The 16,804-nt window shown below is 48.0% G+C and overlaps 1 protein-coding gene across 4 annotated transcripts in view; it reads right to left on the minus strand.

Annotated features, from left to right (window-relative positions):
* Positions 1-9,826: 9,826 nt before the first annotated feature.
* Positions 9,827-16,804, minus strand: part of DAAM1 (dishevelled associated activator of morphogenesis 1) — a 63,091-nt gene continuing 56,113 nt past the window's right edge. For 3 of the 4 annotated variants that reach the window (XM_074148439.1, XM_074148438.1, XM_074148437.1), the window contains 3 exons: positions 16,334-16,465; positions 13,447-13,617; positions 9,827-12,242 (listed from right to left, as the gene is read on the minus strand). In XM_074148439.1, the coding sequence (XP_074004540.1) occupies positions 12,033-12,242; positions 13,447-13,617; positions 16,334-16,465 (513 nt within the window). In that variant the 3' untranslated portion in view covers positions 9,827-12,032. The remainder of the gene's footprint in view (positions 12,243-13,446; positions 13,618-16,333; positions 16,466-16,804) is intronic. The other variant, XM_074148440.1, reaches the window with a different exon arrangement.

The following is a 16,804-nucleotide window of genomic DNA, read 5'->3' on the forward strand; positions in this document are numbered from 1 at the left end:
GAGTAGAGGGGCAGGATGACCTCTCTTGGCTTAGAGTCCTTAGAGTAACTTCCAGTGCTCTGTAATGTTGGGAGGACAGAAGCAGGGAAAGCTGTCCAAGCTCAAAACTCATCAGCATCATGTAGTATAGACAGCAGGCAAAGGCAGACTGCTTGTAGTTCATGTGTCACCTGCAGAGCAGCACCCCAACTCTGATCCTCTGGCCATGGGACAGCTGGCATGTTTGGTGTGTATCCTTACTGTGGTATGAAGTCTGTGTTGTAGGAGAAAGGATGTCACTGGTTTTAGCCTGGCCCCTCTGCAGCTCTGAAGCGGAGCCTGCACTTTGACCAGAAGATATTGTTTAGGGCCTTCCTGTCTTCAGCACCACACGGATTTACAGGGCTTTTTTTTGCACTTTTTGCATGCCAGAAGAGTTTTCTCTGCCAACTGGAACAAACTTGGTCAAAGTAGATGAACTAAGAGATAGTTCTTGGGTTAAGAAAACGAGGAAGGTGAAGGTCCAGCACCGCTATGCCTGATTCATGGTATGCCTTTCAGTGCTATCTGTGGCTGCACTGATTGTATGAAAAGGCCCTGAAAAGGGTGGTCCTTCTCCCCTCAGTGCTCAGCTCTAGCCACCTTCCCAGTCCCTTCTCTCCCCACCACCCCAGCTGACTCTTGCTAAACAACAGAAACTCACTGATTCCCTCTTTTGCATGCTGGTTTAGTTTTCTACTGATTAAATGCCCTGACCAGCATACCACAGGCCAGGTAAACAGCCTTGTGGCAGTTATTTCCTGGGACACCAGGACTGAGGTTGACCATGAAGCATCACAGGAGCTGCACCAGGAGTGAATGAACGCTGCTTTCTGGGAAGGTGGTAGTGAAGCCGGAACAGATTTCAACATATTTTTACAAGCACTGGCAGGTGCCCGTACATTAGTCTTGTATGTGAAGAGCTGATTGAGGGCAGCTGGCTGCAGTCTTTGAGCCATCACAGATTAGCACATTACAGTTAAACACTAACTCAGGCTATAGCAAGGGAAGGTTCTTGACCAGATCCTTTTTGGCGTGGACCTGCTGCAGCTCCAGTAGAGAGCCAGCCTGTGTTTTAAAGCTGTGCCTGTCCTGTACTCATAATCACAGGATCATAGAACCATTTAGGTTGTAAAAGACCTTTAAGAGCATACAGTCCAGTTGTAAACCTAACACTGCCAACTCCACCACTAAACTATGTCCTTTCATGCCACATCTACACGTCTTTTAAATGCCTCCAGGGATGGTGACTCCACCACTTCCTCGGGCAGCCTGTTCCAAGGCTTGACAACCCTTTTGGTGAAGAAATTATTCCAAATATCCAATCTAAACCTCCCCTGGTGCAACTTGAGGCTGTTTCCTCTTGTCCTATTGCTTGTTACTTGGGAAAAGAGACCGGCACCCACCACACAACAACCTCCTTTCAGGTAGTTGTAGAGAGTGATAAGGTCCCCCCTGAGCCTTCATTTCTCCAGACTGAACAACCCCAGATCCCTCAGCTGCTCCTCATATCTCAGCACTGTTGAGCAAATCAGGTACACGGGTCTCTACAGACACATTTTTAAAAGTATATTTAAAAAAAGATAACCAAAGGGTGACATGTCTTAAATAAACCACAAACAGCAGAAAGAAACACAAACACACACCAAAGGCTGCAGGCTGCCTGCCAAAATGGTACTTGAAATGCTGCTGTGTCCCAGGTGCGCTGAAGGTTGCCGCCTCTCACCAACAGTGCAGAGGTCTTGGCCATGCTAGCACACAAGCCAGCGTGTCAGTCTGTCCTTGTACCTGACAATAGGTCAATTGTACTTGACAACACCTGAACACAATAGTGTTCATCCAGAAGAAGGAGACCTCACTGTTTTATCCTGGCTCTGAAAATTCTGCCCATGGTCACAGCAGCTTGTTCCTAGGTAAGAAACAATTGCAGAAGGTGACTCCTGGCCAAACCTCTATGGAGACATCAGCTCCACATCTCTTACACGCTCGTGCTGGTCTCAGCCCACTTAGAGATCCCCTTTCTTTGGGCTGAAGGAGAACGCAGAAGGCAGAAAGGCACTGAGGTTTTAGACACTGCAAAATTAGCTTTGAAGCCCCCTCCATCCATGACTCTGCAATACTTCTCTCCTTCTTCCTCCCTTGAGATGAGCCTGGATGCAAGGTGAACAGCAGTCTCATTTGCACAATGGCTCTGCAAAGGATGTTGAGACACTTTTTAGCACCCCAATTCAAAAATCGTGCTGGTTATTCAGTATGTTTGGAATAAGAGAGAGAGAAGTTCACATGATTTGAAGACTAATTGAGCCCTGGATACCTGGATAAGTGACATTAGTCAAAGCCAAATGAAAAATTGGTCCTTGGGCTCTTTAGTCCCCCATTGACCTTCCAGCAACCTTACCCTCAGTTTAAGAGTGCCATACTATCTGGCAATGATATGCAAGCCACTGATATAACTAATGCATTACATCTTAGAAGGAAAACATTAAGTCTTGATGAATGACAAGCATTTTAGAAGGTGCTCTTCCAACTGAAGTCAGCGGTAGTTTTGCTGTTGATTTAATAATCAGATTAATTTAAGTCATTATTTTCCACTCCCTTCCTAATCTCCGGATGAAGTCTCGATTCAAAGTAAATGCTTTGTGCATAACTTACAAAGTATGAGCAACTAGCAGTTTATAAGTGACAGCCTGATGGTCTGTAATAGCTGATAATAATCACCGGAACCAGAATAGCTCACGCGAATGAGATCCACCACCCCAGCCTCTCCCTCAGCACTGGTGTTGGCTTGCACATCCCCTGCAGACATCTGAGCAGCCAGCACAGCCTTTCCACAGATGATCCTAGGAAAAGCCTCTTTCTGTTAATGGGATCAACCACTCTGCCTTCAGAACTGCCGCATCCCAGATAAAAACATTCAGAGCGAGGGCTGCGGCCAATGCAGTGCAAGCCCTAAGCGTACCTCTCTGAACTCTAGTTTCAAAGATGGATGCAGTAGTCACCATTAAACGCAACATGCTGCTCTTTGGAAGGTTTGCCATCAAGGCCAAAATGAATAATTTGGATAGCACATCAGAAAAGTGGCATTTTTTGCGATGTTGGCTAATGTGTGTGCTGCACACTCTCCAGAACTGCAAAAGCTCAGGTGCCTGGTGAGATCAGTCCTGATGCTGGCAGGGTACTTCGTTCAGCAGTAGAGCTGCCTCTTCCCCCTAGTTGTATTTATATTTTTATATGGTGACTCTGATTATTAATAACTGGGTGTGCCTCTAGATGTGCTTGCAAAGCATTACACAGGCACAAGGTAGTAACTAAGCACTGGAAGAATAAAATGGTTCCAAATCACGCAGGACTTGTCACCAGCAATGGGATCCAGGCTTGGGTGACCCCATGCCCAGCTGTGCTGTGCTGCTCTGCTGCTGCAAGCTGGAAGGACCAGTGGTGTGAGTCCCAGTGGCTTCACTGGGACTGAACGTGGGAGAATGAGATGCTGCCCGTGCCACGGTCAGCCCACTTGCTGTTCCCAATTTGAAAGCAGTAAGGGGTTGCTAATGCCGTGCTGCTGGCAGCACACTGCCTGAGTCTTGAAGCATCTATGTTCACCCCAGCTGAAGTGCTTGAGGAACAGCTCCGCTTTTCTAGGTATTTTTTCCTAGGAAATTACCACTGTGAGAAGCAGGAGGAAAAGTGTCATGGAGAGACAAGGCTGCAAATCCTTCTCGGTGGCATAAAATCGATGAGTCACTGGGGAAATCAAAGTGAAAGTAGCACAAACCCCAGGGCACAACACCAGGGCCTGCACTAGTCTGGCTGGAGAGTGATGGATGATCTGCTCAGCCGAGAAGACCCGAGGAGGCTGTAACTGACTCAAGAGGTGATTTAGCAAAGGGGGCTAAAAGACAAGGGGAATACTGGCTGGGAGTCAGATCCAGCACTGGATTCACTCCCAAGACACCTTGTTATCAGGCAGCTGTGCCAGAAGAAAGGCAGGTGGTGACACCCTCTGGCATTCTGTTCCAGGGAGGTGGCAGCACTGTGCCAAACAGCCCCTAGCCAGGCTGGCCTGTCTGCACAGCCCTCCCTGCATCCTGTTCCCGTCACTGTGGGCACAACCGCTGTGCTCAGCTTCACACACCAGTTCTTGCTCAGGGGTGGCTTTTTGGCTGAGCCTTAAACCCAAGCTCTTCTAATGCAAGGTGTAGTAGCCATAACTGAAGAACAATCCATGTGTTTTCTGCAGAGATCGTTGCACTCGTCTTGCCGCCCCAACCAGAGGGGTTGTGCTGGTACTTGCTGCTCAGGAAACAATCGAGCCCACAAGCCTTGCTCGAGCTCTTTGTACCGGGGGAAGCAGCACACCAACAAGCCCACAGGCTTCTGGGGTCATCATGAAAGATGAGCTAGATCGAGCTATGATTCAGCAGAGGAAGTAAATTCACTCTGAGAATTTATTATTTGTTATATTTGTTATAACGTTTGTTATTTGTGCTATTTCTTGTCTCGGTGGCACTGAGTTCATCCAGGTTCAGCTGCTTTCAAAAAGGCAAGCACTGGCGCAAGCCCACAAAACTGATTTGGGAGCAATTTCCAAATATTGGATCCTTAATTTTATGCTTCTATTATCCTTGCATTTGTAAACTATTTTCCAACCTATCATCTCTTCCATAAATAGTCAGCTCAGAAAGTAATAAACAATGGATCATCTAGGGATTCATAAACTGAAAAATGGTTGGGTTTTTTTAAAGCTTTGCTCTGAAAAGAGGACTTCACCTTTTCTCAGAGGGTTTTTTTATTGCTGTGTGCACTGAAAAGTTAAAAGCATTTGCACATCTCAGTGCTTCACAGATTGTCTGCTTTGCCTTCAGCCATGCAGACACCCTCTCCTCCTCACCACCATAAGGAGAAGCAGAAAGTTGCAGCAGGAATGACTTTGGGGAGATGACTTTGGAAGATGACACTCCTCAGCTCCCAGGGTGGCGATCAGGAGTGGGAATATTCAGCACTGCCCTTCCACATCTGGAGGAACGTTTCTCCCAGGGGCCAGAGCAAGTCTGGCTGAAGGCACCAGGAATCTCTCCACCTGCTTCTGCCAGCAGTACTGACGCACAGGCTTAAACACTTAGGTTTGTGCTCAGTGGCTTCACCAGAGGGCTTCACTGAAATGTGCACACTCAGAGCAGGTGGAAGCATCTCCCCAGCAGTGGGCAGCTGGGGAAACGCTGGTGTTGCAGCTGGTGAGGAACGAAACTCCCTGGATGAGTCCTACAAATTAAAAACCCTCAGGGTCATAGATGTGGATAAAAGCAGCAAGATAAATTTCTCTTAAATTGCTCTCCCAACAATTCCCTCACAGCCACATAAATGTGATTTGCTTACCCGACCTAGAAACATACTCTGAACTACTCTCAGCATCAGGGAAAAAAATGCTCTGAGTAACCAAGTCACTTATTTCTCCAGTGAAATGGAATATACCGCAGCACTTTTAGGCTCCTCCATGACCTGTGCCTGTGGCCGCTGTGCTCAGTCTGCTGCATTTCACAGAACATTTGCTAATATACTATCCCTGAGGTCATGGCAAGTTTTGAATACAGAGTCTGAATTGTGGATTCTTTCCAGAAAATGTAACTCGACTAGTGATCACTCCCTGCTATTAAATTGGAAAGGTTTGCCATAGATCTTGCCTGAACGTTTCTCACTCTTGATTTCCCAGTAAAGAGAGTCTCAGGCAGGTTGGGACTTCCTCACCTTTCCTTGACTCCAGGATATACTCTGCACAGAGCTTTGCAAAGTAAAGTAGCGTGAACATAAACAAACATAAATTCAAGCAGATGGAGAAGCTCCTGGTACCCCGCAGTGCCCAAAGCCCAGGTAAAGCTGCAGGCACCGTCCCACCTCGGCCTTGCATCTTGGAAAGCCAAGGGGATGGGTTAGGCAGCAAGAGCAAAACTATGTTTGGCTGTCCTGTGTCTTCCAGACTTGCTGTTACGGTTAATCTTGGTTTAGGGCAGTTCTCCTTGCTGCGCTCAAATACTTAGGTCACGTATCCTACCCCTCCTGCAGAGCCATGGCTGACCTAAGAGCATGGGCTTGTGAGCAAAAGTTGCAATAGGGACCAGTAAAGAAAGTCATGGAAAACTGACAGTTCAATCTTCAGAGAGCTGCCCCGGGGAGTGGGAAACTCCACCTCAGTGCCAAGTTCATGCAACATGACAACAGAGTGCAAGGAAAGCTGGGTTTTAGCAAGAGAAGCCTGCACAAAACAGGCTTCCAACGCGGATCTCATCATTGGGACAAGCTCAGGGGGGACTGTAGTGGAGTGGGCACACTTCGGTTTCAAAAGCAATGGAGGGAAGTTTGTGGCCTTTGGGTGTCCAGTGAAAGCATTTTGCATTAGTTTCTCTTACACACACACACGCATGCGTGCGCGCACACACACAAGTGTGCCACCCTGAAGCTCAGGCAGTGCCAAAACTCACAGCAAAGCCACACATTGTGACCTTTGGCTATTTGACTCAAATTATGAAGTACAGAATTAAAATTACCCCTCCTCAACTACGGTGGGGGAAACTTAAATGTAAAATTTAGCATTTTGACTGTTACACAGCCGGAGAACACTGATCTTTTCAGACCATAGCAGCAATCTGGCAGAGGTAAGGAAGAGGCAGGACTGATTTTATACTCGACAGCTCTAAAACAATGAAGTCTGGAAAGCGCCAGCAGATGGTGGTGCTACCTTTCCTGAGGCTCTGCTGGGGCCCCACGGCACAAGCTCCTGGCTTTCTGCCTGGCTCACCTGCACACACCCATCAAGCCTGGTTTAAGGCTAAAAATAATATAAAATGCTGAGAGGTTTCAGGTCAGAGTGCCTCTGATTAAAGCAGAAAACTCTCCTTTTCACATATGTGTCTCACAGGACCCTGAGCAATGTCAGGGAGAGCTCACCAGCGAGATGTCTATAGGGGGATGGGGGCAGGAGGGCAGGAATGGTGCTGGCTCACAGCCTCCCTCCTGCACCCCTCAGCCTCTGTGCCAGCTTGGCCTCTCCCATTCTCCCCCAGAAGCACAGCTTGATGGGCATGTTCACCCCACAGCACAGGCAGACACAGAAACACGCAGGTGCTTTTATGTGGTTTTATTGCTATGCTGGTCTCTGCATTGAGGGGTGAGCTTGCTCCTGGGGTGCTCCAGCAGTGCCAGCCCTGCACAAGGGCCACAGATCTGGTGATCGGGCTGTGTGAGATCATGCCATTGGCCAAAGTGCAATTTTACCCCAGGACATCTGCTTGATCTGTGACACAGGCACTGGCACTGGGGACAGAGACAGATCCAGCTGCAGCACAGGTGGGAGCAGGACTGGCAACATCCCCACTTTCCCAAGGGCGAGGGTCTCCAGGATCTGTTGTTCCCATTGTATCCACCCTTGGGAGTAGACAGATATTTTTGGACATGAAGTCCAGCAAGCTCCTGCTGACCCAGCACCCAGTGGCCCCTTGCCAGTGACACCAAAGCAGCAGTGCTGCTGGCAGGGCTGGGAGCCTGGTTTCTCCACGTTTAGCTGTATCTGCCTTACTTGCTGAGCTGAGTTTTGTGCAATGCTGTGTCTGCATCAGGTCATCGTCACAACCTCTTGACTCGTCTTTTCCAGGCCAGGGTGTGATGCCCAGGATAACAAGTTGAGTGTGGGAGATGCCACCTGACACTCTTCGCTCCGGCGGGATTCCCAGTCGTCCCAGCCTTTGGCAACAAGGAAAGCCACCCAGCTGGAGTGGAGAACAGCCAAGGCTGGCTCAGGCTTGGTGCCACCAAAGCAGGTGGCCCCATGGGGCAATTCCTCTGGGAGCACCATGCCCAGCAGTTCCCCTGGCACCGGCAGGTCTGGACAGGTTGGGCCCATTCAGCACATTCTCCTCATGGCTTTAAATGGAGGGAGCAGACAGGCTTTGGGGCACAGAAGGCCTTTTTCAGGTGAAAACCTAGGTGGCCAGCCCACTGGTGGACATGAGCTCCCTATGACATGGCCTCACAGAGCACAGCCATGTCAGTCCAGCACAGTGCCCACCCCAGTCCCCATTCCTCTGGGATGACAAATGTTGTATCTCAAATTTATATTCTCAAGCCATAAACGCTGCTATTTCAGCCCTGAAAAAGGGTTTGTAGGCTAGGAAGCTTGCATGACACTGGTCTTTTTTTCCCCGTCAAATATCTTGTTGAATCAAGTGCTATGCCCTGTCCTTCCTCACATCTCCCACCGCCACCGTGTTCCCTATCCTGGGAACCATCCTGTGTCACACACTGATGTGGCCCAGGAAACCTGCAATCTGCTATTAACCAGAATTTCAGGTCCTCGTTGGGCTGCAGGGCTCGGCCAGCTTGTTCACATCCATTTGTGGATGCCCCCCAGATCCCCCCTGTGACTGGGACACAGGGAATTATGAAGGGAAGCACAGCGGAAGCCATTCCCCTTTTGCTTTTGTCCTTTGGCACAGCCGTGCAGCTTTCAGATGGCAGAGCAGCCCACCGAACCACTGGGCACTGCAATGGCAGCCGTCCTCTTCACCGCTGCCCTGCATTCCCCCCCAGCCCAAATCTGACCAACACCAGGCCGTGTATATGTATATACATCCCAGCCGTGAGATATAAATAGGAGAAAGCTGCATCTCTGCCAGCTGGATGCTGAGTGAGACCAAAGGAGGCCCCAGCAAGCCAAGGGACTTGTTAGACACCCCACCTGTGCTGGCTTGGTGTCCTCTTAGTGGTTATACTGGGGAAAGCTCTGATGAAGAGGGGAAGTCTATGGGTCTGGCCATGATGCAGGCACACCCGTCACTACAGACAATGGGATCTGGGAGCGCTGGGTGCAATGCAAAGAGCACTGGAAAAAGAAGGAAAATAACGCAGAGCCCAGATGGAAAGTTGTGAGGGAAAGGCAATGACGAGCATGAATAGGCAAAGAGGTGTTTGGGCTACTGCCAAGAAAACATCTCTGGTGTGGCTATAGGCTCGCTAGAGGCATGTTGGCCAGCCGAGCCAGCACCATCAGCTGGAGAAAGGGAGAACATCCTATCCTGTGATACAAAACCAGTGGCTGCCTCAATGGAGGCTCCTAGAAAAGCTGGTCACCAAGGTGGGAACAGGCAACGGGAACAACGCAGTGGGAGGAATGGATGGGGCTGCTAACTGGGGGATGTTTCGGAGACCACAAGTGGGCGACCACAAGGCTGCTGCAAGCAAGGAGGGTGGAAAAGCCCCCAAGTGTCTAAAACCCAAGATGCGGGAAAAGCAGTGGAGTATTGGCCAACTCCAGCAATGACTGAAAATGCACCTGAAAAAGAACAACTCGCAGATGGCTTTTTCTTCAGTGCCTGTCTCAATTCCCAAATATCCCTTTTTTTTCCTTCCCAAAAAATAACTCGCAGCTCTGCCATGTACACTCACCGAAATTTTCTTTATTGCATATTGCTGTTTTAGAAAATGTACAGTCTCATAACATTACACAGCATTTCCTGCTAGCTAAGACTACTAACATCCTTGCACCTAACAGACTACCTTAGTCACTACGAAGCAAATAAGGTCCAAGACATATACTTCAGTTTACAAATTGTTATGGATTTTTTTTTTCCTTTTTGGCATTATTAAAAAAAAAAAATTCATCTTTAAAATACACACCCAAGAGAAAAGAGTGGCTACTTACACCAGCACCAATCTAAAAGTAGTTTTCGACACTGGCACATGGAATTACCTGCACACAGCCTTTGTATTTATTTATAGAGATATAATATTTTTTTTCTTTTTCTTTTTTTTTTTTGAAAGAAAACAAAGAAATGGCAAACTCAGCCTGATAATGAGGCTGTTGTAAAACAATTTAAAAAAACCCAACAACAAGGTTTGGAAGAGCAAGAGGAAATCTGTCGGGAAAGGTCCTGATGTGGCACTGGGGTTGCAGAGGCAGGAGCCGGGGGTAGGTGCTGGCAGTCGAGCCCCGCAGGCAGGGACCCTAGGAGGCGATCACCCTTTCAGACTCCCACCACCTTTCAAATTAAACACAAGTGACCAACCATTCCTTAAACCATCAGAGGCCAGACTTTTTTTTTTTTTTAACCTTTTTTTTTTCCTTCTTTTTTTTTTTATATTTTAAATTTCCCCCAAAGTCCGTTCCCTCAATTGTATCAGCTCCATTTTTTCAACCATAAGTAAAAAATATAAATAGAGGCACTTCAGTTAAGGAATAGTATTATCATTACCTTTTGTCTTTATTTCCCCTTCCTTCTTAAAGCAAAGTGCTTAACTCCACCTTTGAACATAATTTGCAGGTGTTGCAGCTGCTTGGATACGAGGTGCTGGACTTTTTTTGCACTTACCTGCTTTATTTATTACTGCTTTAAATGCTACTCAGAAAGTAAGTCTTTTTTTTTTTTTTTTTTTTTTTTTTTTTAAGTCTACAGTGTGTCAAAAGTTGCAATGAAGAAAAGAACAAAATGGTAAAAACACAGCTCTTGACAACTCTGGTTAAAGAGAGATTTCACAGCTTTCACTCAGCACGCAGACCCCATGGCCTTCAGGTGCTTAGAACCACTATTTTTTTTTATACAAATTAGTTTAAACAGCACTTTTGCTATACAGTACATATAGTTAACTGACATCCCATACCTCACCGGTAATACCGATTATCTGACAGAAAAAAACACAACCAACCTTATTTCAAATAGTGTTAGTATCTAGTGCAACAGGGACAAACTCATCTCTCCACAGGAAAAAGAACAAACAAACAAACAAACAAAAGGATCACAAAAGTATTGGTGGTATAAAAAGGCTTTGTTTTGTTTTCTTAAAAAACACATCACAAATAAATAAAAGTAAAAAGTAACAGTCCTCTATATACTCAGCATAATTTAAGAATAGAAATGTTAATATGTTAAGGTGGTTACTTTTTATTCTCCAATTCTTAATTTTCTAAATCATTAAATTATTACTCCCTGAGAGCTTTGAATTATTTTTATTATTTTTTTTGTCTTTATTTGGACTGACACTTGACAGGTAGTTCTGCTTACAAATTTGCAATGACAATGAACAGCAACCCAGTTGAAAAAGGACCTGGCTAAGAGACGATCATTTCTTGGCGTCGCTGCTTCTGTGTGTCCAATAAAGAAAAAAGGAAAGAAAAAGCCCCTTTGTACACCAGAGACCCTCGGTCCTGACTCACCTTTACAGAGGATACAGTTTGTCCCATTGAACAGAAAGCAAGAATAAAAATGACAATGCAAAATTCTATGCTCTTCGTCTCCGAGAACCGACCGTTCCCATCAGCCTGGGCCAGAAAACGTTATAAAAGTATAAATACATCTGTGTGGCATTAAAGTGATAAGCACTTTGGAGTAAACTTTTCCCTTTAGCAAGGTGGCGGTAAGAGGAAAAGAGCGTTTCCCAAGGATGATGGGAAGAGCATCACCGGGAGCGCCCGCAGTGCCCAGGTTGGGAACCAGCGCGAAAGCACAGATGGGCGAGTTTTTTTGAATAATCACGACAATGAGAAAATAAATCAAACCCAGATTAAGTTCAGTCAACTTTTGATTTTTTCTTTTCCTGTTTAAACCGCTTGCCTTGTGCACAAGGCAGCCGCCGCAAATGGCCCGGGGGGATTCCAGCAGGAGCGGTGGGAAATGGCTTCCCATTGTCTTTGGGGACCGTGGGGACCACAGGTGTCTCTGGGTTGGGTCCTCTCTGGCTCCACTGACACGGCATTGTGCTTGAGCATGGGGAGAACTACTTTTCGGAGGGAGTGGGAGGGGAGGAGGCAGCGCTGGCACCCATCAAGGCGGGATGCCCATGCACCTCCATCCACGCTCCTGACCTGACTATATACACAGTATATACACACACACACTCGCCTGTGGGGAGAAAGAGCGTGTCACTGTTTCGTTCTGAATTCCAAGGCAGCATAATGGGAATACCCCCCTCCCCCAGCCACTGCAAAAAGACTAACCCGCATTTTTTTGTTGGGTTTTATTGTTGTTTGTTTTTCAGAAGTTCAGCTTGGTGACAGGCCTCTCCCGGCCACTGTCAGCCAGCTGGTTGGCGATGCGCTTGCGGTTGCGCTTCAGCTTGGAGAGGTCCTTGTCGAAGACTTCGCCCGAGCGCAGGGCCGAGACAAGGTCATCGAACTCACCACCTTCCTCCCCGCTCTCCTTTGCCTTCTTCACCTTGCGCTCCCGCTCCCGCTGCTCCTTCAGCTACGTGCCACGGTGGAGGGGGGGAAAGGAGACATTTCACTCTTATGGAGGTGGTTGGGGGGTGCCCAACACACACGGTGACCCCCAAACCCATGAAACAAAAGCGGTTTCCCACCCTGGTGCTTAGCACATGAGAGCTTGTCAGGGTTATTGATACAAGCCATGGGCTGAGGTCCACAGAATCACATGGGGTTGGAGGGGACCTCTGGAGATCATCTAGTCCAACCCCCTGCCAAAGCAAGTCCACCCAGAGCAGGTTGCACAGGAACGTGTCCAGGTGGGTTTGGAATGTCTCCAGAGACAGAGACTCCACCACCTTGCTGGGCAGCCTGTTCCAGGGCTCTGCCACCCTCAAAGTAAAGAAGTTCCTCCTCATGTTTAGGTGGAACTTATTACACTCAAGTTTGTGCCTGTTTCCTCTTGTCCTGTCACTGGGCACCACTGAAAAAAGACTGGCCCCATCCCCCTGACACCCACCCTTTAAGTATTTATAGGCATCGATCAGATCCCCCCTCAGCCTTCTCTTCTCCAGACTGAAAAGACCCAAGTCCCTCAGCCTCTCCTTGTAAGAGAGATGCTCCAGGCCCCTCATCGTCTTTGTAGCCCTCTGCTGGACCCTCTCCAGCAGTTCCCTGTCCTTCTTGAACTGGGGAGCCCAGAACGGGACCCAGTGCTCCAGATGGGGCCTCACCAGAGCAGAGCAGAGAGGGAAGATGACCTCCCTCAACCTGCTGGCCACGCTCTTCTAGATGCACCCCAGGATGCTATTGGCCTTCTTGGCCACAAGGGCACATTGCTGGCTCATGGTCATCCTGTTGTCCACCAGGACTCCTAGGTCTTTCTCCTCAGAGCTGCTCTCCAGCAGGTCAGCCCCCAACCTGTCCTGGTGCATGGGGTTATTTCCGCCCAGGTGCAGCACCCTACACTTGCCTTTTTTGAAGTACATCAGGTTCCTATGGCTGCTGCTGGTGGGTCACAGCAGCCCACAGGCAGCACCAGATCTGCTGCACGTTTTGCCTCCAAGATCTTACCAACCCAAGGTCATTAGTTAATTAAGCAATCAACAGTGAAAAGCCAGTGGGTCTAAGAGCACAGCTCTTTGACCAGTCTTCAGTGCTCTCTGTGCCACCATGGGGACAGCATGTCATGGCTGCCATCCCCTGGCGCCCCAATGGTGCTGCTGGACTTGCTGATGCCTGCTCACCTGCGCCTCCATGCGTGCCCGGCGCTCCTCCTCCTCCTTCCTCCTCCTCATGTTCTCATTCTCCTGCTTGGCCTCGGTCACAGCTTGAAGGAACTGGTCAAAGATGCCAAAGAACTCGTCAGGCTGCATTTTATCCGTGTCTTCTCCAAAATGCTTCACAGCCTTGGAAAACTGGGAGAGAGAAGACATCGGTCCATCAGTCTTGAAGACATCCACTGCATTGGCAAAACCTGCCATGGGAAGTCTGATGGAGTGGAGAGAAATGCTTCCAGCGGCCACAGTGGAGAGTAGGGCTTTGATTCATCAAGCTTTGACTTAAACATGAAAGAAATATCTGATGTTTTACCTGCTGCCCTGTAAGAGCTGACCTGGATCACTCCTGAGCCCCCTTCTCCTAAAACACTCCCCACACAGCCCTTCCTGCCTCTGGCTCTGCCGAGCCTCTCCCTGCCCCAGCTAAACTTTATTAACTAAGCAGCAGTAAAAACAAGGAAGCAAAATATTGTGGGCCCGATGACCGAAGACATAAACCCAACAGTAAACACAGCAGGGTAAGGCAGACTCGCACTTTTAAGTTTTTCTTTGAAGTATTTTTGGTGTATTATTTATCATTGCCACATGCTCTGCTATGGAAACCAAATGTGCTGCTGAAACTTCTAAAACACATTTCTGTCCAGGCTCAGGCACAGCCCCGGGTAGGGAAATAGGGAGTTTTCCGGCCTTTTGTGCTATTTGCACACCATTAATGTAAAGGAGTTGAATGAGGCCATAGCAAGTCAGGACAGGACATCCACGATCTGCTGATGAGCTCTGGTCCCCAAGGAGTCCATGAGTTGTCCTTGGGATTGACATCCTTTGTTCTCACTTCCAGTTTAAAGGAGACTGTGCACAGAAAGTTTGTTAAAATTGTGATGGTGCATTCTGGAGATAAAGGCGCTTAAAAGAAAAGAAAAACAAAATCAAAGCACAAACAGATTTATTAGTTGCTTTGATTTTGTTGGGTAGACTGAGAGGAACGTTTTTAAAGCCTGCCTGTATGATTTCATTTTATTTGCAGGGGTGCTCCAGGCTCTTTAAAAGACATTTAGGGCATTTTTATTTCTTTGTTTACTTAAGAGACTTAGCACTTCAAGATGCAGGGAGGGATCTGAGAGGTGCCACTACATAAGTAAAAATAATTGAGGTTATTCTTGTTGATTTTCACCAAGATATTTAATTCTCTGCCATGTTACAGGAGATTCTGGTGGAGGGGAAAAGGCTGAAAATGTTATCCTTGCAGGATATATAGTTCATAAAACAATGATGTTTCTACTTTCCTAAGAGAAATCAGTAACACAATTTGAACCTGGACGTGTTTAAAAAGCGAAGAGCTGGTGCACTTTGCACAGCCCATCCTATTCTATAACCATGGGAACAGCTGCATATTGCTTCAGAGTGGACTTTGATGGGTACTGGGGACCATGACCGGACCTTCTCCTCTAGATCGAGCCAAGTCAGCAGATGACAATACAGTTAGCAGAACATTTGTCACTGTCTCCACAGTCCTAACTCACTGCAGGGAAGATCTGCCAGGTTACTGTCAGCAGTTTAAAAGGGTGGCCTGGGTTAGCCATGGCTTCAGGAAGGCAATGGTCAATCATAATGCCCAAGCATGGGTGGATGGTCTGAAGGACAGTGCCAACTGGACATCGGTACAACCAGGGAGAAGAAGAAGGTGACACTTGGTAACTTCTGTCTTTGCAGAGGTAGCTCATGCAGTGGGACAAGGGTGGGAACAATAAAATGGCCTGTGCTGGACTATCTCCCTGCCATTTCAATCAAGATGAAGGCCAGGCCAGGGAGAAGATACTGGAGGATCGTTCTTGGAAGAAATGGAAACCAGCTGTAGGCCCCTTTGCTGAAAGAGGGGAAGCAAAAGGTGCTTGGGAATCAGAGATGTCAGCCAATGGCCACCCCATTGCTGTGATTTAAGCCAGCCTGGTAGGGAGAAAGGACAACATGGCAAGAGGTCATTGCACGTGGCTGCAAAGCACTCACCAAGGCATTACTCTGGGGAAGGTGAATCTTTTAAGTACCTTCTCTAACCAGGTCTGGAGTTGGCCTCAACTTATGTCACTGAGCTCCTCTCCCTCTTCTCCGGAGAGAAGAGCTGGGTAGGTCTCAGACTGAAGTTACGCATCGATGTTATTTTGCCCTATAGAGGTGGGGTCACCCCGGTCTCTGATATCAACCTCTGGGTGACCTCATGTCCAGCCTGAAGACCTGGTTGCATTTTTTCCTCCTCTTCCATCAACAGCAGACAGAACACCCTGCTTTCTTGCCACCTTCAGCCTTCATTGGCCAAAATGCCCAAGCTGTCATAGTCCTAACTCTAAAGCCACCAAAACTGGTACATTTCCATTTTAAAACACAGAAAGCAAAGCAGCTCTCTAGGTATGAGTGAAAGCTCTTAACCAGGACTCAGATCCTCACAAATGACATATCATCTCCTCCCCTGATGGACACAACTCTCCCATGGCTAGCACCTGCTTTGCACTTCCAAAAAATGAGACAGGTATCTCACGGCTTTCTACAGCACATCTTGCTTGTCCCAGAAGCAGTCTGTTGGCCTGACCTGTAAACCCCTGGCATGCTGGGTTGTGGAGCAGAAAAAAGGCCCTGGGGACAGACAGAGATGTACCCACCCACTTCAATCAGTCCACAAAGACCAGCCCAGCACCTTTCTCATGTCAGGGTCTCAGCAGGACACTTGCATGATCTTGTGGGGGAGGTATCTGAGATGTTAACACACAGCATATGCTCTGGGAAGGCCAGGACCATCCCTCTCCTGTTGGCTGGAGGAAAGGCTGAAATGTTACCCAGATCTTAAGGACGTTGGTGACCTTACCAGCTCTTTCGCTTCCATCAGAAGATCTTCGACATCCGAGAAGCTGAAGCTGGCTAATGTGATGAACTGGCTGACGACAGCCACAAACTTGTCGCCTGTTTGCTGAACCTGAGACTTCTGGAAGTCCAGCTCCTTTGGGGAAAAAAAAGTGTAAATCTGGTCAGTCCCTGGCTGATGGAGAGACAGAAATACCATCGACCTCTGGTAGTGCTGTTGGGTGAGTGCCTGCATCATCGCCACAGGTAACTGGCAGCACTGCCACTTCTGCTCCCTCCTGACATGCGTGAGGCCACAGATTACCCTGGTTTACAATATCACACCTGCAGTACACTTTTAAGGCCAAATCCTGCCGGGAAGATCATGGAAGTAGCATAATTCAGCAGGACAGTGATTCCTTTGGGATACCTCCACCATTTCATCACCACTCCAGCTGGGCTGCAGAAGTGCTCCTCAGCCTGAGCCCCGGCTCTG

This window comes from Numenius arquata, chromosome 6 (assembly GCF_964106895.1).
Source record: "Numenius arquata chromosome 6, bNumArq3.hap1.1, whole genome shotgun sequence".
NCBI lineage: Eukaryota > Metazoa > Chordata > Aves > Charadriiformes > Scolopacidae > Numenius > Numenius arquata.